The 25005-nt window shown below is 38.3% G+C and overlaps 1 protein-coding gene across 4 annotated transcripts in view; it reads right to left on the minus strand.

The window, feature by feature from the left end:
• Nucleotides 1-4788: 4788 nt before the first annotated feature.
• The window catches only part of IGSF11 (immunoglobulin superfamily member 11), a gene marked incomplete at its 3' end in the record, with an annotated part of 37526 nt that continues 17309 nt past the window's right edge, over nt 4789-25005 (minus strand). Inside the window, exons 4-6 of one of the 4 annotated variants that reach the window (XM_080696424.1) lie at nt 8748-8798; nt 7395-7545; nt 4789-5233 (exon numbers count right to left, since the gene is read on the minus strand). In XM_080696424.1, coding sequence (XP_080552550.1) covers nt 4789-5233; nt 7395-7545; nt 8748-8798 — 647 coding nt within the window. Of the gene's footprint in view, nt 5234-7394; nt 7546-8675; nt 8799-25005 lie in introns of all 4 variants that reach the window. The other 3 variants (XM_080696423.1, XM_080696426.1, XM_080696425.1) reach the window with 3 other exon arrangements.

Consider the following 25005-nt stretch of genomic DNA (forward strand, 5'->3'; position numbering starts at 1 on the left):
AGATAGGGAACAGGAAAAGGATATCTCACTCATATCTCTTATTTACCACAGTTCTAACCATTGAAACAAGGTAAGAAAAATAAAGGTAATACATTAAAGAAGAAGAAATAAAACTGTCCCTATTTGCAGATGACATCATCATGTGTAGAAAATTTCAAGGAATCTCCAAAAAAATAAAAAAAGAAATCTCAGAACAAATGAGCTCATCAAGGTTGCAGGATGCAAAACCAACACAAAAAACCAGTAACATTTTAATTTTCTAACAACAAATACAGAGAGACCAAAATTTAAAGTACAGTAATATTTACAGTTACTTCACAAATGAAATAATTGTGTATAAATTCAATAAAACATGTATAGTATGTATTTTGAAAATTACAAATAATGGTGAAATATTTAAATGAATGGAAAGATGTATTATGATCAGAGGTTGAAAGATTTTAAATAATAAAGATATCATTCTTTCCAAAATGACTGTATAGGTTCAGTGCAATTCCTATGAAAATGGCAAGATGTTCTGTAGACACAAACCACCTTTTTTCTAAAATTTATATAGAAAGACACTCCCATAGTTAAAGTAACTTTGAACATGAATCAGGTAGGAGAAACCACTTTACTAGATATTGCAGCTTACTAAATAGCTACAGTGGTCTAAAAAGCATTGATGGGAGTATAGTCACAGAAAGATCAATGGAACAGCCAGAGAACTCAGAAAGAGGTTCACAGAGACATGTCTAAATGACCTTTTACAAAGATTCCAAAGCAATTCGCTGGAATAAGGACAGAGAGCAACTGAGTAGACCTATACAGGTAAGAAGTAAATCTCAACCTAAACTTCGTCTATCTTTTAAGAAATATGGCAGATCACAGAATTAAATGTAAAACCACCAAACTTTGGGGAGAAAAATGAAAATCTTCAGGTCCTAAATCTATATAAAGAGTTTAGACTTGATACCAAAAGCACCATTCATAAAAGTAAAAACTTATACATTTGAGAGGCTCCTGCTATGTTGCCCAGGCTGGCCTCAGACTTGCAATCCTCCTGTCTCTGCCTCCCAAACAGCTGGGATTACATGTGTGTGCCGCCATCACATTTTAATTACTCATTAAAGTTAAATCTTTACTCTGTAAAAGAACCAGTAAAGAGAATGAAGACAAGATACAAATTAGGAGACAACGTTTGCAAACTGTATACTCAACAAAGGACTTGCATCTAGAATATACAAAGAACTCAAAACTCAATAGCAAAAACAAAAAACAAGCAATCTAGAAAATGGGCAAAAGGCATGAAGAGACGTTTCAATGAATAGGATGGAGATGAAAAACATACAAAGATGCTCACCAGCCGGGCGTGGTGGCGCACGCTTGTAATCCCAGCATTCGGGAGGCTGAGACCTGGAGTATCGTGGTTCGCGGACAGCCTCAGCTACTTAGTGAGGCCCTCTGCAACTCAGTGAGACCCGGTTTCAAAGGAAAGAATAAAAAAAAAAAAAATAGGGCAGGGCGTGTAGCTCAGAGGTCGAATGCCCCTGGGTTCCATCCCCAGACCCGCAAAAAAAAAAAAAACAAAGATGCTCACCATCACTAGCCACTGCAACATGTACATTGAAACTACAACAAGATATCACTACATACCTACAAACATGGCCAAAATAAAAAGTATGAACATTATCCAAAACTGTTAAGGATGCAGAGAAACTGGATCAATCATACTTGCTGGAAAAAATATAAAACTGTACAGCCCCTTTGGAAAAGAATATGTTTTCTTCTTTCATAACTAAACATGTACTTGCCATATGCAGCCAAGGTGAATTTCTATGCATCTATAGCATAGAAATTAAAATTTAGGTTCACATGGGAACTTATACACAAATGTTTACAGCAGTGTATTCATAATAGCCACAAACTGCAAACATAGATGCCCTTGACATCTATCAATGAGTAAATGGTTAAATGGACTGGGGCATATCTATACCATGGAATACTACTCAGCTATAAAAAATGAGCTATTGATACATGCAACAACTTGGATAGATATCAAGTAAATTATCCTGAGTGCAAAAAAGCCAATCCTCAAAGGTTTTATACTTCATCCTATTTATATAGCATTCTTAAAATCACAGAGATGGAGAACATAGTAGTAAATTTCAGGGATTATGGACTGAAGGAAGAAGAAGGTGGCAGTGATTATGAAAGAGTAATACAAAGAATACTATATATCAACTGTCATGAGGTGATATGAATGTACAGATGATAAAACTGCACATAACTAAATGTGCATGAATCTGTACATACAAACAAATGAGTGTGGGCACAGTGTTGAAATCTGAATAAGGTCAATGGATTGTATTCATGTCAATTTGTGGTATGGTACAATGGTTACACAAGATGTCACCACTGGGAAAAATTAGGTGATAGGTATTTACAATAATAATTTCTTTCAGCTGTTGTACATGTATTATTGTCTCAAAATAGAAAGATAAAGCAAAATTTTATATTTCTTCCAACGAAGTAGGTTAAATATATATCAAGAGGTATGATCATACCCATAACTCAACTTCACAAGTTCAGTTTAGAAATCATTTGTCATTTATCGACTGAACACCAAGGGTAGGCACTGTGGTAGGTGACAGAGATTCTGCGGTGAAAAGATTCAGGCATAGACCCTGTCCTCATAAACTTTCAGACCAAAATATGAAAATAGCTTGACATATGAAAAGGGCTGTTATATCCCCGGTGAAATGGCCAGTATCTAGAATCAAATTTCTAACAATAAAAGGTTAAGTAATTTTAAAAAATATTACATGTTCACTAACATGATTATGGATATCTAACAGAATGAAAAAATACAATACCTTTTAGGTGAATACTAAGCAAAAATCACATATCCATTAGTAGTATGATAATTAATGACAACTTATTTTATATGAATAAACTTTTATTGAATTTTAGATCATTAGAAAGAATAAAGAAATCCACATAAATGCTTTCGAAACAGTATGTGACAGCATCTTTTCTGTGTCATGGTATTTTCACTTTTCTTTATAAAAAGTATAGACATTCATTTATTTAAATTTTTACAAAGTCAAGAACCATTAAATGGGAAAAATAAGTAACACTAAAGTGAATTCAGCTTTTTGTCAATACTGAAATGGTTGCGGTGGTTAGATTCTGAATGTGGTCCTCTTGGAAAAACAGAGTATGCAGCAGCTGTTGATTTCCATTCCCTCAAATAACAGGAGTCGGGAGGTTACTTCCTGTGAAGACTAATCTTGCAAGAAAAGAAGTCAAGAAGCCTGGTAGGGAGAGGGACTGAGAGCGCACAAGGGAAGGATCAAATGTGGAGTTAGTATCATAAATAGCTTAGGACAGAAATCTGGGAAGAAACCAGTTGTGGGTTGCTTAAAGTGTGATTAAGGCGAGATAGTCACCAATCCAAGTATGGCCTAGGTCTTCGTAGCACAAAACTGAGTGGGGTGTGTATACATTAATCTGGTAAACTGGAGGGCCAGCCAAGCCAGGTAATTAATCACAAAAGAAGCCTCTGTACAGTGGTATAAAATGCATTTGGATAAAATTGCAAACCCAAGCTGGCAAACCCTCCCAGGAGCACACAGGAAGACACCCATTTGACTCAGTCTTATCTCTTTTGCAAAATAAAGTATTTTTTAAACAAACAAAAGAAAAACCCTGCCTTATTTGTAACAACCTACTAACTTCTACTTGTGAAACGAGGAGGAATTATTTGCCTTATACAAAAGGCATCAGGTGCTGCCCTCATTAAAAGTAACCTGTCGTGGCAGCAAGGGCACCCTGAACAACCATGCACTGGAAGCTGCCCAGGGAGGCCAAGGTCCCTTTCACCTGCTTTCCTGCTTCTGCAATTCCTATAAACTGGCTTTAATGTGATGGACCTCCTGCCGGGCTCACTAAGTACAATCCCTGAACAAGGTGTTAAAACAAGTCTTTTTTTCCCTAGCCTATGCCTCTCATATATTTAATTTTTTTTCTTTAAAAAAATATTTTTCCAGGAAATAATGAATAGAATTGCCATGGACCTGTAACAGATCCTAGAATAACACAGACAGGCAAGAACCTGTCAATATAGCAAAATTCCAAATATGAAATTCATGGTTCAAGAAGTGATAGATAAATAAATAAATATGGAGGGTTTTTTTTTCCCCAAGAATTCTCCTTTATTTCCCCCAACTCCTCGCTGAATTTTGTTTGTGTAAAAGTTATGATTCTATGCTAAAAGGAGCTAGCCCTGTTAGGACCCATATTAACCACTTAGGTCATGAAGCCCTCAACATAATGAGGGACCAGGAGAGGCAGAAATGTCACAGGGCTGCCCATTATTTTTCCTAAAGACACCTCTATCTTTTTAAAATAATTTATTTATTTAAACTCCATCTGGCACTTCAATCTCCTGAAAATTATTAAGTTAGGCATGAATTAAAGAATGAGCCCGTCTTAACTGCGTTTGAGTTGTGTGTGCTATTCAGCTCTTACATATTTCTCCTTGGCGTGGCACATCTTTGTGATGCAGCTTTTTTAATAGAATCCCAGGACATCTGTGGTGGGGAAACAAGTCTTCAAGATGGAGCACTCCCATCCACTTGGTGCATCTTGGTGACCAAGCAACAGTACTGCTTTCTTCTTTGTGCTTTCTTCTAGTAGTAGAATCACAAGGAAATTGTATCTTTCCCTGCACTCACCCACCCCACATTCCCCCTTGCATGGAGGCATTGGATTTATTCTTTTCTGAACACAGGGTCCCCTCATGTCCTATACCAGGGACCCTGCCCGACTCTGGGCTGGCACCATGACAGGAACGGCACCGATTCGCTCCAGTGTTGCTTGGCTGATGGTGTAGGAGTGTGTGTGCTGAGGCCGAGGCTTCCTGCTCACTGAGCCATTGTTCCTGGTCACAACCTGTGGTGATGACGCTCTGTTGGCTGTCACTACCAGAGTCTTATGTGGCCCGGGGACCAGATGGTTCCCATTAGTGTAGATGGACGGGATGTTGGCATCGCCTGAGTGGAGGGAGAAAGACTGGCGCAAGTCACCAAAGTGGTTGAATGACTCCGTGTTTCTGTGAACTTTCGAATTGTTGCTCCAGTATCGACTGTTGTAAGCATTGGAAGAGGTCAGTGTGTTGTTCTCTGAGGAGGATGTCTCCATGTGAAATACTTTGGTGGAAGAAGAACATTTAGGTGGAAGATCATCCTCTCTGGAAACAAGCAAAAGTAAAGCTGTTCTTAGGATCTACTTGAGCTTTATCTCACCCTCCCACCCAGGCCTCTTTCTTCTTATGTTAAAGCTACTATGACTGAAACACAATGTTGGCTTCATGGAGCCAACATGTGGGCTGTGCATGGACTTAGCTTTGGAACCCGCTGCTTGTGAGATAACTGGCAAGAAACCCTCGCCTCAGCGCCTCAGTATACAAGAGTAGAAAAAGAAAGCCCAAATCACTCAAGGAATTTCTCTTCTAATATAACTGAAATATACAAATAAATACAATACTTTCGTGTATAATTCATAAATAAATATATATCTTCTTACTGTAAATAAGAACACAGTCCATGTAAAAGAACCCTCTCTTTTTAATTACCATAAAATAGCTAGAAAACCAATCTATGGATATGGAGAACTTCAAGAAATCATTATTGTCTTGATTTTATTACCTTTTGGGATTTGACAAAACATTGTGGTATGCTAATGAGAAGTTTTCCTCAGCAATGTTAAAGTGGGATGGAATCTATCCATTGATACATCCCAAATCCTTAAGAATTTAACATTGAGAATATTCTTCTTCTTTTTTTTTTTTTTGGTGGTGGTACTGGGTTTCTGGAAGCCCTTCTACCTCCGGGCTACACTCCCAGACCTATTTTTACATTTTTTTTTTATTTGGAAACAGGATCTCCTAAGCCAACGCACACGGCTGGCTTCGAACCTGCGTGATCCTCCTGTCTCTGCCTCCCAGGCGCAGGGATTACAAGCGCTTGCCACCACGCCCGGCAACATTGAGAATATTCTACTAGATGTTTCATGCAAAGATGACACCTAATTGCGGCAGAAGATATATAGCTCAGTGGTAGAATGCTTGCCTAGCATGTGTGAGGCCCTGGGTTCAATTCCTAGTCACACACACACACACTCCTAAGAACCCTATAATCAAATAGCAGTAACAATCAATGCAAGCACACTTAAAAGTGAAAGGTTTCTAATTTATAATTTGAAAGGTTGTGCAAAGGGCTAAAGACAACTTATATGAGGATGTGATGCCTGGACTGGTCTTGAACCAGATCAGAGGATTTAGGAAGGAATGGATGAAAGGAGAAGGGATATGGTCCAAGAAGAGAGTAGCAGCTTGGGTAAAGGCCTGAATCAAGGGGCAATGCAGCATAAACTGGAACCCCTTGTAAGTGGTGGTGAGAGAGAAGGCTGGGGAAGCAGGGTCAGATCAAAAAAGGCTATGTATGTCATACTAAGGAGACTGAGGTCACTAAACTGTTTTCAACAGAGATATGACGTGATGAGATTTGAGAATCCTCAAATCTCCACAATATTCTGAAAATCACATTTCTTTAAAGATTATCTTGTTGTTTTCCTTAAGGCATTCATACCCTTGTATGAAGTCTACTATGGTTTTCGTATAGTTTGAATTCAAAAGTTCATGTGTCGAAATTTGATGGCCATTGTGGGATATTCTGAGCATGAAAAGTTAATTGACTCTAGTATTTAGAGGTGGGGCCTCTGGGAGGTGATTAGGACCCAATGAAGTCATGAGAGTGGAGGCCCCATGACTGAATCCCGGCAGCTTTATAAGAAAAAGACAGAAAGCAGAGGTATACAGACACAAGAACACCCTGTCTGTTGCCATCTGATGTTCTGCTGCCTCGATACTCTGCCAACAAGAAGGCCGTCACCAAACAAGGCCCCTAAACCTTGCCTCTCATAGTCACCAGCCAGAAGCAAACTCTTGTGCAAACCTCAGGCATTCCGTTAGAGTAATGCAAAGCAGACCATGGCCCTTCTGCATACAGGAACTGGCATGCCCTCGAAGGTTTCCTTCCTGCTTTATGTTCCCATCTATTATAAAAACCTAGGTTAAACATGTTTGAAACTAACTTGTATTGTGGCTGTCTTTGTGCCCCATCAACCCTGGAGAGATGGAGGAGCAGGGGAACTTTATGTCTCCTCCTAGTTGGACACATGTTTCATCTTTCATGGCCCCATGTTAGAAAAAGCAATATACATACAAAAAATTATTATTATTTGGCCACTCCAATTACCTTGACCATCAGAGATTAGCAAAGAAATCTTGACTACCAAAATTAATAGAAATATGCATTGGCCACGCAGTACAAATTATCTGCCATACAAACCTTATTTCATTTGGAATTTCTTCTTCCTCCTCCTCTTTATTTTTGCTTCTCCAATAAAATAATGCCCCTAAAATCAGTGCAATGCAAAACATGGTAATAACTGCACCAGTGCCAATGGCTCCAGCTATTAGTCCAATGCTTCTGGGCTGTGCTGCAAAATATATTTAAGGTAGATTTAAAGAAAAGAGAGAAAGGAAGAGAGAGAGATTGCATTACCCATGCAACTGTGTAAATATATTTGAGCCTGCTTTAAATGTACAAAACTTCCTAAGATTTTACACCCACATAAAGTTAAACCTCGATTAACATTCTGTATCACTAGTGGCTAATAATAACACATAGTAGGCTCTCAACATCTTTTTTTTTTTTGGTGGTACTGGGGTTCCTGGAAGCCCTTCTACCTCCGGGCTACACTCCCAGACCTACTATATATATATACATATACACATACATACATACATATATACACATACACACACACACACACACAAACACACACACACACACACACACATATATATTGGGGGGGGGGGGGGACAGAGTCTCTTAAGCCAGCGTGGCTGACTTCGAACCAGCGCGATCCTCCTGTCTCCGCCTCCCAAGCCCAGGGAATAAAAGCGTGCGCCACCACGCCCGGCTCTCAACATCTTTTGAATATATGGGCCATTAAGTAACTCACAAAACTTCAAGAAAAGCAGCTGGAGCCGAGTGGGGCAGAGAACACCTTCCCAGATCACCGGAGTGAGCTGTGGCACTTGGTGGGATACCTCACAATCTCACCCCTCACATCACTGCCTTTTTGCAACTCGAAGTCAAAGAACACAGAATTCTAACTAAAGAGAAATGTTCTACACTGCCCGTTTATAATCGGACAATGTTTAGATATATATAAGGGATTAGGGAAAAAACACAAGGTTTTGGTACAGTTATAAGATCACTAAAAACTTATATATAATGTTTTAAGCAGTATGAAATTAAGAACTGGTTTTTTTTGTGTGTGTGTGTGATACTGGAGATTGAGCCAGAGGGAATTCTGCCTCTGAGCTATACCCTCAGCCTCATTCTAATGACCCTGAGGAAAAGGACATTTTGTCATAAAGGTTATTATATACATTGAAAGCACATTAAAATACTTGCAAAATATTTTCAATAATGACCAAACCCAAAAGAATTTCTATTAATCTTCAGACACCCTCAAAACAAGCATATTCCTTCATTTCCTGGCTTAACTAAGAGTTTCACACCACATATGATGATGACATCCTAATTCCATCCACTTACGTGAAATAACCTGGAGATCCAAAAGACAGGTGCTTGTTCCAATGGCGTTAGAAGCCACACACTGGTACAGACCTGAAGACAGAGCGCTGATGTTCCGGATGGTGACTGTTCCCTGGACCTGGTCTGTCACAAAAACAATAACTGAGTATTTGGTGGAATTAATAAGAAAATTAAAAAATCAGAAGATGAATGATAAACAAAGATACTAGAGTTTCATCAATTTTCTTTTTTATGGGGGTAGGAGGAGAGAGAAATTTTAGGTTTATGAATGTTAAAGTCTAAAATTACTATGCCATGTTAAAGACCTGGAATTATTACCTCCCGGAACTGTCCTAAATACAGACAATCTTGAAACTCAATCTCCATATTAGTATGCTGTATCCCAAATGCTAATGGTCTCCCCTGAGGAAAGGGTGGCTAATGCCTTAAGAGAGTTTATGATTAGTAAACCAACTTTTAATTCTGAGGAAATGTAATAACATATAGATCAAGTTAGTTTCCATACCATGTCCACTTTATACTTGTAGAGAAAATACCAATCTGTGCTTTGAGGTATAGATCATTACTTACAACAACTACTACAATTCTTGTCATAGCCTAGATTCTTCAAGAAAATGGTACTAAGATAGGAATGCAAAGTTTATTGCAAGAAATATACATAAAAGAAATGAAAAGGAAGCTCACAGGGAGACCTCTGTGAAGGGAAGGAAGTTTGGGTAGGAAGAGTCTCAGACTGAGTCCTGGTTTTATGGAAGTTTCCATCAGTCACATGGGGAGTGCTGGAGCCAAAGTCATCCACTAACAATACTCCACACCTTTCAGGCACAGGCCTGCATTAGCAGCCCCACTGTACCCCACCAGCAGGGAGGAGCAGCCCAGGGAAGCTCAGCCTTGATACCAAGTAGATCCAGAGAAGCAACAGCTGGAACCATCGGTCAGTTACGCTCCCCATATCAGAAGGCTGGAGCGATGCATTTTCAAGGTCTTCACACTGGTATTACCAAGAAATGATTTGATAGTTCCCATTTTGCAGTTCATTAATATCAGCACAGTTTTGCTTATTTAGTCCTACAAAATGTAAGTGATTTGGTAATAATAAAAATCAAAATTAACAGCTAAGAATATGTGCTAAGCATCAAATAATCTTTTATATATATTATCTCAATCTTTACAATGACCCTATGTATCATTTTTATTATTAATCCCACTGAACAGATAAAAAGACTGAAGTGTCAGATGGGTAATAAGATTACATAGCTACTCATTAGAAATTGGAATTGGGTGCTTGGCTGTCTTACCTCTAAAGCACTAGACCTTACTGCCTCCCTTAGCAGGAAGGATAATATATGCTGTTATCTCAGCCATTCAAAATAGTTGCAAATTTAGAAGTAGAAAAGCCTCCTAATGGCACAAGTTAAAAAAAAAATCTGGCATAAAGTCCAAGCATGCCTAGGGCAACACTTGGAGCTGCCCCACCCTGGATGGACTAAGATTAAGTTATCTGGGTTCTGCTACCAGCTTTCATCTTTATCTAGATCAGAGAGGAGAAGTCAGCAAAAGCAGACAAGAAGGTATGCCATTACAGTAAACAAGCTAAGTGCCAGCACCAGCCAGAGAACATGGGGTGCTGTGGAGCACATTGAAGGGACCTCTAGAGAGAGTCTGAGAAACCTACAGACCTGGAGGAGGAGAAAACACTGGCCCAGGCTGGATCAGGCACCTGAGCAAAATCACGGAAATACCCCACACATCAATGCATCGGGGTCATCTCAACAATTTTTAATATAATACAATGAACTGTGTTAATGACTGACTGAATTATCAAATATTCACAGGAACTAGTGACAATATAAAGCTTAGGGAAACAGGAGATTTCATTTTTGTTTTTAATGGGAGCACTTAAAAACTTAACCCCATATTATATGATATCTTTAACATATCCAGATAATGATGCTTGGTAATTCTGGACACACACCAATATACTTAGAGGTTAAGTGGCGGGGGCTTTCATTGTTGCGGGGGGGGGGGTGGCGGCAGAGGCATGGTTCAGTGAATTTGCTCAGACACTTGGGCCACACCAGGGGTGCTGGTTCTCTTCTCATTTGTGTTTTGCTGACTTCATAGGCCTTCACTAGAGGCACCCCTAGAACTCTGTGTTCTCTAGCACTGTGGACATTTCATCCATTTAGTGTAATTACTTGCCTTCTGGTCTCATTAAGGTTAAGGACTGGATTTGTCCTATTAATCATTATATCATCATCCTTAGAAATTACCCAGCACACAGAAAGGTGCTCAATAAAGAAAGATAATAAATGAAAAAATTACTTTCTTTTTAGTTGTTGTGAACCACATACAGTGAGCTTTAACTGTCTCATTTAATCTTCAAAACAAGCATAGGTTCTATATTCTCTACTCTTCAAATATAAGAAATCTCAGAGTAGTTATATGTGATTTGTCTAAGATCACAAAGGTAACAGCAGGCTATAAAATCAGGTCTGTCCAAGTCCAAAGCTCATAACAACCAGAAATTTAAAACTACATTACTCTTGAGGGCATATCCATAGAATATTTCCTAACCACATAAAACTAAGCCATCTGCCTAATTCCCTCTTCCACTTACATCCTAATGCTGTCATGCAAGAAAGCCATGCTCGCTGGGCAACCAACCCCACAATTTCACACACTGTTCTTGTTTTCCTTTTTTCTTAAGCCCTCAAATTCTAGAAATTTGATCAGCTCACACCAAACCAGTAATTGTGTTGGCATTTTCTAGAGACAATTTGGGAAATTTTAAACAGCTGCTCTAAGCAGCATTCTGGCATGTAGAGAGGGGGTAAATGCTCAAGATCATGGATTTTAAAAGCTATTTTTAAAAGGTGAAGTCACTACACTTCCTTTTGTCTCTACAGATGTAGGGACACCACACCATGAGCATGTGGCTAGGAAAGTTATTAAAGGAGGTTGACATGTCATTGTAGAGCTAACTCAGAACGTAATTAAGGAATGAAACAGACACATTGATAAGGAGGATTGCCCAGCAGCAGAACAGGGCTGTTTATGTAGACAAGGAAAAGCATCAACCCAGCAGCTCTTCAGCAAACACCAGACTGTGTGCTACCATCAAGCACAAAGCCAGTCCTGAACCCAGCAAAGCTAATTCCCTAATCTGTCAGTGCACTGGGCCTGCTCTGGTAGACAAGTAATTTGCTGAAATGACGTTGGAGAATAAATGTTCTTTTGATCTTTCTTTCAAAGTACAGAGAAAGTTCAACTGTGTGGAACTTCATAGTCTGGAAAGCTCAAAAGACATCAAACTCCATTGTTACAGTTCACACTCAAGCTATGCACCTGAGCCAGAATGCCCTTCAAAACTAGAAAAAAAAATGCAGTGTACATCTCCAATTCCATCCTTTTTTTTAGTTCCAGAGCACCACCTCCTGCTACATGGTTGATGGAGTATCAGGTAAGACAGGTGCTGCAGACTCAGGAAGCCTGGGTCTCAATCTGCTCCAGCTCCTACTAGGTATATTATCTTGAAGCCCTTACCTTTAGTATAATGTCTGGTAATATCACCAGGTGATAATTACTTTCTTGAGTTTCTTAGGATATTTATGTATTTTCATGAATCATGAGAAAAATATGAAAAATTTGGAGATATTTCTAAATTTCCAGTAAATATTATTCTTTAGTATTTAAGGATGAGAGATAAAAATGCCTAACTCCAGCTGGGCGTGGTGGCACACGCTTGTAATCCCCGTGCTTGGGAGGTAGAGACAGGAGGATCGCGCAGATTCGAAGCCAGCTGCGCGCTGGCTTAGGAGACCCTGTTTCCAAATAAAAATGTAAAAATAGGTCTGGGAGTGTAGCCCGGAGGTAGAAGGCTTCCAGGAACCCCAGTACCACCACCAAAAAAAAAAAAAAAAAAAAAAAAATTCCTAACTCCTAATTTTTTCTGTATTTTCAGAGGATTTATGTATTTTATATAAGTGAACCTAATAATAAAAAACAACAAATTCTTTCCTTTATAAAAGTCTCAAAAATATTTTGTTAAAATATATAATAATAATGCATGGTTTATTACACTGTAACAAAATCATGTATTTTAACAATATGTTAGAATCTCAACTCGAAAAAGACATTTGTTGACAAAAACTTTGTAAAACAAGGAAACATTAATCTAAAACAGCAAATAAGAGTCCAATAAAAATAAAGATAATACCATAGAAACTTAATATTTAAACCTCATCAGTCTTAGAAATTTAAAATAATACATGACATAAGTACACCAACTAATAGATTTATCTTTATTTCATTTTGGGGCTGGTTCTGGTTGAATAGAGATGGAGATGGGAGAAGGTACAAGGAAGAACCTGTCTTTGTCAGACGAATGTCCAAAAGCATGTTGCAGGTAGACATCAGGAGAGATGCTGCTTCTTACTAGCTCAACAACTTCACCCAACAATGAAAATACTTTATCTGTTTGTCCTGACCATGGTTTTTGCCATTGAAAGAGATAATGCTTTTGCCAATTCAGATTTAAATCCATTTCTGGTTACATGTCAGTGTGTTCTACAGCAATATCCCCCTCTTCTCAGCATTTCTGCCATTATTCACACACAAAAATGAAGTCTATTGCAAATATTGAAACACTAGAAACCACCAAGGAACTTCCCTGGGCATTATTTGAATAATGTAATGTTCAGATACCCTGGTATTAACATTACCTAAAACCACATGTCAGAATTACCAAGTTTAGGCCTTATTTTGCCTCCAAAATCTATTATTTCTTAGAATACCTCTCATGACATTTATATAAAATATACTATGTGTATAAACATATTAATGTTTATGCAAAAATGATTCACCAGACTAGGCTCTAAACACACACTTATAATATATGGTAACAATTACAAGCAAGACTAACCTAGGCTCTAAACACACACTTATAATACAAGGGATTCCTTCCTGTACACTCTGTCCAGGTTTCCAGAGTGTTCACTTTGATTCTTTTGGAATCGTACATCTCTATGACTGTTAAGCTTTGATCTCAAAGGAGAAGAGCACTAAGCACCCAAGAAATGTTACCATCAGCATTTCAATCCCCACCTAGAAGCCCTAGAGGACACAAACTCATTCATACCTTCCTCAAGCAAACCTCTACAAATGCCTTCCCTAAGTTGATACCATTAGTGTTCATTCAGAAGCCCACAACAGAAATCCAAGTTAACTGTGACTATTGTCTGAGATTCAACATTTAAACATGTCTCATATGTTGATTTTTTAAAAAATCTTCAGTCACTCTGTAATCCTAACCTTCCCTCTGTCTCTTCTCTGTCCCCATCATGAGGAACTTAGCTCAGGCCCCCTTGATGTCTTGATGGAGCTATTATTGAAACTTCCCATTTATGACCCGGCTGACAATCCTTCTCTGGGATTCCTGATACTGCTTCTGAAATGCACATCTGGGCTATCTTTTCATGGTTTTTTTTTTTTTTTTTTTTTTGGTGGTACTGGGGATGGAACCCTTCTACCTCCGGGCTATACTCCCAGACCTATTTTATATTTTATTTGGAAACAGGGTCTCTTAAACCAGAGAGGCTGGCTTTGAACCTGCGCGATCCTCCTGTCTCCGCCTCCCAAGCACAGGGATTACAAGCATGCACCACCACACCCGGCTTCTTTTCATGCTTTATGTCGATGAATCACAGTTTCAAAGGTAAGATCCAAATTCCTTAAATGTTACATAAAGCCTTCCACAGTCTGGTCTGGACCTTGCCATGTTCTTCTCTGCTCAAACTTCCACGACTTTTACATCAATTTCATAGATCTTCCCACTTAAAAGATGTCAAACTTTTATACTTGCAAGATCTTGCGTGCAGGGTCCTCTATAATACTGCCTTTTACTTGGTAAATCTATTCATCATTTAAGATCTTTTTCTGCTCAAGAATTTCCCTATAAAGTTCTTCCTGGTCTCCCCAAAAAGAATATTTCCATCTTTTAAGTCTAATAACACTGTATACATTTTATAGCATTAAGTGTGTTATAGAATTATAATCTCTATATATGTCTTCTCTATCATACATGAGATCTAAGATGAAGGTCTATTTTTTATTTATTTCTCCACCTCCAGCACTCTTCCCTGAAATAGTTGCACAGAAAGAATTGAATATGTGCATATGTGTGGACATACATATGTTTAAAGAATGAAAACATATGAAGAGAGGAATATTGCAGGCTGTGATCATCTCTGTCATTTGATCTTTTAAAGAAGAAGAGGTTCTGAATGTTGCATGGGACTCGCTTCTTCATGTTAGAGGGCTAAAAAGGGAGGTAAAAACTTGTCTGGATCAGGACAACATGCTGATGGAACAGTAAAAAGTACCAATTTACCCAACAACTTAGCAGATTAAAACTTTTCTGCTCCAATGAGAAAATTATGGAAATAACCTCATTCAGAAGGGAAATGGCAGTGACCATTTAGGAATCAAAGTTCCTAAGCCTTCTAAGCACACAAAAAGAATAAGAAGAGTTCTTTTTGTCAATACACTCTGGGCAAACCTGGTATCCTCACTGGCCTATCTTCTCTTTTGTAACATGATGATGTTAGACTACAGTGATACTTCAGACCATCTCCTGCTCTAGTCTGATCTCTAGACATAGCTGTACATGGAGATCTCAAGCAAGCGAGAGAGTTTATCATCTCTCTTCACTGTGTTAAATTAGGAAAGAAAAATACAATGGAGGCTTTTCTTAGAAACCATAAAAAATGTACAATTTAGTTTGGGAAACTATTAAGCATTAATAAATTTTTAAGTCTAATGCTATACTTTATATTTGTCAAGGGAAAAGCGTATAGAAAATTATTGCATTATTTACACTTCTTTTAAAAATTCATTCTAAGGTGCTCTGTGCCTCAGAGTTGTGAGAGTCCTTCTCTGTCTTTAAGTTAGAGAGGACTGTTTTTCTCATTATATCCCTCAGTCTTTGTTTTAGAGTTCAAGTATTGAACCATTATGAAGAGCAACTGTGTTTATCTCAATTCTTGGTTGCCAAAAGGTGGTAGGGTTTAGAGAACAGATGTCAGTCTAGAAATAAATAACTTCTGTGGCTTGATATTTATCCTTTTGGGTGTGTTAATGCTTTACTCAACTGATTCCTAACTCTGCACACTGGAAATATTGTCTAAAAAATACTACTGCTAGACTCTACCACAGACTAATTAAATCATAATGTCTTGAGGAGGGGCAGAGCAACGGATATATTTTATAAAGTTTCCTAGGTAATTTCAGTGCATACTGAGAATACAGACTACTGTGTTTTGAAAACTATACTCTCTGTCAGGAATATATATATATATATATATATATATATATATATATATATATATATATACACATATACATATATATACATACAAACACACACACACATATATATGGGTGTGTATGATTTTAAAAAGTCTAGATCAAATGCAAAGAAATATGTCTAGACCAAATGTAAAAAAATATGTATGTGTGTATGTATATTTATATATGTATACATGTTTATACATACATACACACATACATATACACATGTGTGTATGTGTATATGTATATGTGTAAGGAGTATGTATGTGTGTATATGTGTATATACATATATATATATTCATACAGACAGACTCCTGTGTGCTGAAACTACTCCGGCAGGAATATATGTATGTATGTATGTATGCATATGTATATATATACACATACATAAATACACATATACATATACATATATGTGTAAGTATATAATTTTAAAAATGGGTTACATTGGAAAACAAACATCTAGACTAAATATAAAGAAAAAATTTAAAAATACTAATTACTATGGCTAGGGGTATTACTCAGTAGTACAGCATTTGATTTGTCTGGCATGTGCAATGCCTTGGGTTAAATTCCTAGCACTGCCAACAAAACAAAACCTTCTTACCACTTAAAGAAAATACAAAAACCATCTTTAAAATATTTTGTGGACCCTATTATTTTGAAGTATATTATGGTATGAAATTACAATGGACCGAAAAAGCATATAAAAATATTGGGGTAAAATTAAATCAAAATTATAATTCAAATCAACTTAAATAGTCAATAATAGGAAATTATATCAATTATAGTATATTCTTATGACTGTTATATAACAAATTTCTTTTTTTTTATTTTTTTATATGAATCTGTTTTATTTTGGATGAAGATTTTTTTTTTTGGTGCACTGTATTCATACATTATAGTGGGATACAAACTTTTGTAAACATACATGCACACATCACCCAGTCAGCCCCCACCCGATCCCCACCCCATTCTTTCCCCATCCCTCCCTCCCATGCTTGGCTTAGTGGTTGATGTCTAGTATTATAGCAATTTATCCAAAATTAAAAATGATAATCTCTCATAACAGTTTCATTTGTCTGATACCAAGCTTTTGATGACTTAAAGATAACATTTCAATATTTCTTTTTACTTTCTTTCTTACCAGAGAATATTTTTTTTCTATTTTTTTAGGTGAAACTATCATATATTTATATATTTATTTTTCAGAAAAAAAATCTATCCTAATATGGAATATGGACTCTAGATACCCAAAACGATCTTGAAAAAGAACAAAGCTAGAAGATATATATTTTCTGATTTCAAACCAAATAAAGCTACAATAACTGAAACAGTGTAGTACTGTTCTAAAGGCAGATATATAAACCATTGGAGTTAAATAAAAGCCTAGAGCTAAATTCTTCCCTATATTGTCAAGTTATTTTTGACAAGGTTTCCACGAACATTTGGTGGTGGAAATAATAATCTTTTAACTAAATATTGTTGAAAAATAATAATTACATGGAAAAGAATAAAATTGGACCCTTACCTAATCCCATATACAAATATTAACTCAAAATAGATAATAGACCTAAATATAAATCTTAAGACTATAAACTTTCAGAAGAAAATCATAAAACCTCACAACATTGAAATTGGCAGTGATTTCTTGGATATGATTTCAATGGCACAGGCAACAGAAGAGTATACAAACTCTCTAAAAAATATATATATATTATACATCCAAAGACAATGTAAACAGAGTTAAAAGTTACTAATAGAATGGGATAAAATATTTCCAAATGCTATATCTGAAGGTATATTAATATTCCAACTAGACATCCTAAAAATTAGCAACAATAAAGGCAAACAATACCATTTAGAGATAGCTAAAAGACTAACATAAATAATGAATCTCCACAGATAACCAATCTTAGTTGTCTATTGGATGGAAAATCTTGTTTCTCTGGTTCTGGTGTGTGTTACCTACTTCTTCTTTGTGGTTAATCTCTTTGAATATTTTCTCTAGTGCTGGTTTTGAAGACATAAATTCCTTCAGTTTCTGTTTGTTGTGGAAGCTTCTTATTTTTCCATCTAATTTGATAGAAAGTTTTGCTGGGTAGGAAATTTTTGGCTAAGGTTGTTTTCTTTCAGAGTTTGGAATATGTTACTCCAAGCCCTTCTGGCTCTCATGACTTGGTTTGGGAAGTCTGGAGTGATTCTAATTGGTTTGCCTCTGAATGTCACTTGGCCCTTTGTTTTTGTTGCCTTTAAGATTCTCTGCTTGGCTTCCACATTGGTCATTTTGACAATTATGTGGCGTGGGGATCCTCTTCTCCGATCCTGTCTAAAGGGAGTTCTATAAGTTTCCTGGACCTGTGTATCAACCTCTTGCTCTATGTTTGGAAAATTTTCTGCTATTACTTCCTTGAAGAGATTGTTGATCCCTTTGGTTTCACTTTCTTTTCCCTCCTCTATTCCAATTATTCTTAGGTTAGCTCTCTTAAAATGGGCCCATATTTCTTCAATGTCAGATTCCTGCTGTCGGATATTTTTTTCTAGATTAGAAACTGTGCGTTCATTTTTGGAATGATCATCTTCTAAGAGCGAGATTCTGTTCTCCATGTGTTCTAATCGGTTGTTTGTGCTTTGAATTGAGGCCTTTACTTCATTAATTGCATCCTTTATCTCTTTTTGGCTCTCTCTGAGTTCTTTTCGAAGCACCTCTATTATTTCTACAGTTATTTTCCTGATTTGATCTTCTAGAAATCTCTGATTTTCTGTTTTATCGGGTTCTGATGTTGTGGGGTTGTGGGCATTCATTGCTCCAGTATTATTCCTCTTTCCCATGATTTCGGAAGTTTGTGCCTTCTCTGGGTTCTTCCCTTGGGTCACTATGACTTCACTTAAGGTGTTCTGGATCTCGAGTCAGTAGTATCTCTGACCCTACTACTCCTTTACTGGGTTGGATCACAGAGTCTCCGACCCAGAGAGTCAATAGAGGCTGCTTTAAACTATGGGGGGGTGCCAGGTTGTACGTTCTCCTACGGTGTGATATCTCTGCTACCGCCACTCCCCAACTGGATCAAGTCCCAGGGAGTACAGTACTGGGATTTCTCCTCTGTGACCCGCAATTTGACTCACTGTTCTTGAGTACGCAGATGTAGCTGTACTGGACTCGGTGAATTCGCTGCTGCTGCCGCCGGTGGCAATATGGTGCCGCTGCTACGCCCTCGGCCGTGAAGCTGGCGTATTTCTTCTTGGTCTTGAGTTCCACTCTGAGTCTCTGCAGCGTGTGCTGAGCTCCGCCACTGGGAGCTTTAGATGCTCCCTGCGCCGAGAAATCCCGCCTGGCTGTTCCGCAGTGGCTCACCTCGGCTTGCTGTAGCCGTCTGGTGAACTCGCTGCTGCTGCCAGCAGTAAAGCGCTGCTGCCACTTCCTCGGGCGTGAGGCCGGTGTATCTCCTCTGTGGCTCTGAGCTCTGTTCTCAGTCTGCTTTCTCTCTGGAGCCTGGTGATTTTTTTGTTTCTCTGGTGATGGTATTTTCTGGCTATGAAAGGCGCTGATTTTGTGGTAATGGAGATTGGTTGTTAGCGGGGCTCTTAAGCCCCGCTTTTCTAGGTCGCCATCTTCCCGGAAGTCTCACAAATTTCTATAATATTAGAAATGGTGCATTATATATGCTTATATTAAAAGAATCAGATTCCAAACAGAAATGGCAAACTATTTAAAATTTATATTGATACACAGACAAAATACTGAAGACAAAGTACAATGTCAGTGGTATCTATCTTGTGATGGATATTCCTTGTAAAAATGTAAAATCACTGTTTCTATTACCAAGAAGTAACCTATATTAAACGGTTAACTTAAGATCCCTGGTGATTACTAGACTCTTCCTAATTTATTTAATGTAGTGTTTAGGTTTTTATGATTGGATAACATTTTATTTAATTTTTGTGGTTCTTGGGATTGAATCCAGGATATTCTACCTCTGAGATATACGCTCAGCCCTAATTTTTTTATTATGAAATAGGGTCTAACTAGTGTTCAGACAGTCTCATTAAGGGCCTCACTATTAAGTTGCTGAGCCTGGTTGAGAACCTGTGATCTTCCTGTCTCAGCCTCCTAAGTACTGGGGTTACAAGCATGTACCACCATGCCCAGCTATGGATAACTTTTAATCATAAAAAAATTGTTATCAAACTGTTAGGCATGACTTTCAGTTGAGACAATGTGATGGTCTTAGTTAATGTCTAATGCCTTCTAACTACACAGGAAGGGAAACTAACAAGAGTGACCAATATAAAGTAAGCATTGATGAGTTAGATAAGGTATATACCACAGGAGCCAGGAACAAAGAAGAAACCAAGTGAAGGTGAAAACTGGACCTCAATCTAGAAAGACAGTGCTGTGGTTTCAATGGCAGCAGGTACAAGAGAAAACGTGGTCTTCCTTCCCGGGGGTGGGACTCAACTGAGGTCTCAGCTTGGAATCAGGATCCTGAACAGGTGACTTTTAGTGAGCCTTCCGAGTCTCTTGGATTACAGAAAATGTGCTACCATGTCTAGATTACTGTATGACTTTTAAACACATCTTTCCCATAAAACAATAAAACAGCATCTAAAGCAGATATAAAATATTGGAAATGAAGTTAACAAGTTTCACAAGCAATACATATATATGTGCTTTATATATGTGTGTGTCTGTGTATTTATTTACACACACACATACACACACAGCCTGCTGGTGCTAGGGTATATACACATATAATATGCAAGCGTAACAGCTCTTTACTATTCTCTAACGTGCTCCCACTCCAAACACATAGGCTTGACAGTTGGGCCTCTTTGACGATCATTAAACACACGAGGCACACCCTGCACCAGGGCCTTCCTTTCTATGTCTGTTTCCTCTGCCTAGTATGCTCTGTGGCCCCTATATTCAGATGGCTCGGTCCCTGATCTCTCAGTCTTTGCTACACTATCATTTTAATGAGGCTCACCCAAAGCACTTATTCAAAATTGAACTTCTCCTCCCCAAACTAACATATTTTATCCTTATCTGTTTTCCCCATTATCACCTTGAAACACACTATGCAGTTTTCTGACACACTGTATTCAATATCCATCCACTATAATGTACACTCTGCAGAGGGAAAGATGTCTGCCCTGTTCTCTCATGTGCCTCCAGCACCTACAACATTATTTGGCACCTACTTGGTGAATAATAATTATTTGTTGAGTGAATGAATAAATGAATAAGTGAATGGATAATAAAGAACAATATAAGTCATAAGAAGACAGATAAAATCAAAAGCTAGACTTAACAATCTAGATTTTAGAAAATAAAAAGGAGCCAGGCGTGGTGGCACACGCTTGTAATCCCCGTGTTTGGGAGGCAGAGACAGGAGGATCGCGCAGGTTCAAAGCCAGCTGTGCTGGCTTAAGAGACCCTGTTTCCAAATAAAAATATTAAAAATAGGTGTCTGGGAGTGTAGTCTGGAGGTAGAAGGGTTTCCAGAAATTCCAGTACCACAGAAAGAAAGAAAGAAAGAAAGAAAGAAAGAAAGAAAGAAAGAAAGAAAGAAAGAAAGAAAGAAAGAAAGAAAGAAAGAGGAAAGAGAAGAAAAAAGAAAAGAAAAGGGGAAAGGCTGATTCAGGAATAAAAAGAGAAATAGTTTAAAAATCTATAAAAATAAAATAATGGTAATATAAGTACTAGTACTTACTAAGTGCTTAAAAATACCAGATGCTATTCTATACATTTGACACACTTGTGTTTCCATTTCATCTTTATTCAACTGTGACATAGTTACCCTGATTTCTGTGTTTTATATGCATAAAAATGAAGTCAAAGCAGTCATATGCCCATTTATCCGAGATTCAAAACCATAGCCTTATCCAGAACCTAAACTCTTAAAGACATTATTCTGCTTCCATACAGAGAATACTATGAGCAACATGAGGCTAATATGTATAAACATGGACAAGAGACATTTTTAAAAAATAAGCACATGCTTGTATTCCCAGTTTTGGGGAGGCTGAGACAGGAGGATTACAGGTTTGAGGCCAGCCTCAGCTACTTAGGCCCTCCACAACTTAGTGAAACCCTGTTTCAAAATAAATTTTGAAATTTGGGGGTGTAGCTCAGAGGTAGAATGCCCCTGGGTTCCATCCCCAGTACCCTCCAGAGATCGAGACTACCACTCAACACCATAAGCGATGCCATAGTCCCTGTGGGAAAATGTCCAGCATGGCAACCACAGGGAACAGTGCAGCCATGATAAACTCCCTGGGTTTGAGACTTTACTGTTCAACCCTGGGAAAAGTGGGGATGGAGTCTACAACTTACAGCAATGGCGGCTGAGCTCACCACACCCTCCAGAGATTCAGAACTGTGCTCAACAACAGTAAGTGAATCTGCAGCCCATGGGAGAATGCAAAGCGTGCCCCCCCCCCAAACAGGGACCTGCACAGCTGCGATAAACTCACTGGATCTGAGACTTTGCAGTTCAACCCAGAGAAGGTGGGGTGGAGTCTACTGTTGGACATAGCAGAGACTCTGACAGACTTAGACTCTGCATCAGTGGAAAGTGTGGAGGGAGACCTAGGCTTAATTCTAAACCCAATGAGTAGGATCTCTGGGATCACCACAGACCACCCGATCGTGGTGAGTGGGGTGAAGTCAGATCTGACCAGCCCTAGCTGTGGAGAACAGAGACTCATACATTGAGTTTGGTCTCAGAGGCATCTGCCACCTATGGAGGCAGGGAGAGACTGAGACTCCACATCTGTGGAAAGCATGGAGGGTGACCTGTGCTTAACACTAGATCCAGCCCCATTGATACTGGTCATCTGCTTAGAGTGACAAAAACTCAGACAACCAGGCTTGCAGCAGGAAAGGTGCTGGTAACATTCAGTAACTGCACAGAGAGAGACTGCAGAGGCCTAGTCTGCTAAATATTCATATATTTGTAGAGTTACATTAATTTGTTGGTGGTGTTATTTGGGTTTTTGTGTGTTTGTGTGTGTGAGTGTATAAGCCTGTTTGTTTAATCTCTTCCCAAACCCTCTCCCAAGCTTCTTCCCTTGTATATACCTACTCCCTACTCTCCATCCCTTTTCTTTTTTTCTCTCTCTTCTTTTTTCTTCTTGCATTAAATCCATTTCATATCACTATACCAGAAACCCTACATTGGTTACTAAAATACTACTACATATTCACTATCTCTAATCTCTAATATATACTACCTTACCAAACTCATATTCTTATTCTATTTGATCCTATCTGAGGCTTTACCCTATTCTTGCTATTATGACTTCGCTTCCTTCCTCACTCAACCTTCACTGTTGAATACAATACAATGTGCCCTTAGATATACCAGCTGACACCTAGACTAAGAGAAATCTATCAAAAGCAACAGATAGCTAGGCGTGGTGGTGCACGCTTGTAATCCCCACGCTTGGGAGGCAGAGACAAGAGGATCATGCAGGTTCGAAGCCAGCCGCGCTGACTTAAGAGACCCTGTTTCCAAAGAAAAATATAAAAATAGGTCTGGGAGTGTAGTCCAGAGGTAGAAGGGCTTCCAGAAACCCCAGTACCACCAAAAAAAAAAAAAGAAAGAAAGAAAAGCAACAGATACAAACTTCTGAAATCATAAAGAGGAAGCAATGGGCTCCCACACCACCACATAACAGAACCTGACAACACAGAATTGCAGAGATCTCCAGAAGTTGTCAAACCAGGAACGTAACTGTAGAAATAATACAAGACTTCTGAAAAGAATTTAGAGAAAGTCTGAAAGAAATAAAGAATGCAATCATTGAAGTGAAGACTTTAAATCAAACTATAAACTATCAATTATATGACATAGAATACAATATTTTTCCTAGAAGATGATCACTCCAAAAATGAACACATAGTAACTAAATTAGACAAAACAATTCGACAGCATGAATTAGATGTTGAGGAAATATCGACCCTTTTTTTCTTTTGTGGTGTGGGGGTGGAACCCAGGGGCATTCGACCTCCGAGCTACACCTCCTGCCCTATTTTTTATTCTTTATTTTGAAACTGGGTCTCACTGAGTTGAAGAAGGCCTCACTAAGTAGTTGAGGCTGTCCGTGAATCGCGATCCTCAGGTTTCAGCCTCCCGAATGCTGGGATTACAAGCATGCGCCACCACGTCTGGCTAATATTGGCCCATTTTAAAAGAGCTTACCTAGCCAGGTGTGGTGGCACACGCTTGAAATCCCAGCATTCGGGAGGCTGAGACCAGAGGATTGCAGTTTGTGGACAGCCTCAGCTACTTAGTGAGGCCCTCCGCAACTCAGTGAGACCCTGTTTCAAAATAAAGAATAAAAAATAGGGCAGGGGGTGTAGCTCGGAGATCAATTGCCTCTGGGTTCCATCCCCAGATTTTCAAAAAAAAGAAAAAAAAAGAGCTTACCTAAGAATAATTGGTATAGAAGGAAAAGAAGGTGAAACCAAAGGGATCAACAGTTTTTACAAAGAATATCAGAAAACTTTCCAAACATAGAACCAAAGATTGATACATAGGTACAGGAAACTTATAGAACCCCCTTTAGTCAAGATCAGAGAAAAGATTCCCCACTCCACATAATAGTCAAAAGAAGCCAAGGAGAGAATCTTAAAGGCAAAAAAAAAAAAAAAAAAAAAGACCAGGTGACATTGAGAGGCAAACCAATTAGAATCACTTCAGACTTCCCAAACCAACTCATAAAATCTAAAAGGCAGATTCCAAACTTTGAAAGAAAACAACTTGCAACCAAAAATTTCCTACCCAGGAAAACTATCACTCAAATTAGACAGGGAAATAAAAATCTTCCAAGACAAACAAAAGCTGAAGGAATTTATGTCTTCAAAACAAGCATTAGAAAAAATACTCAAAGAGATTAACTGCAAAGAAGAAATAAGTAATCCATGCCAGAACCAGAGAAACAAGAATTTCTATCCAGCAAACAAATAAGCAAA

The sequence above is a fragment of the Muscardinus avellanarius genome (assembly GCF_963383645.1).
Source record: "Muscardinus avellanarius genome assembly, chromosome: 5".
Classification (NCBI taxonomy): domain Eukaryota; kingdom Metazoa; phylum Chordata; class Mammalia; order Rodentia; family Gliridae; genus Muscardinus; species Muscardinus avellanarius.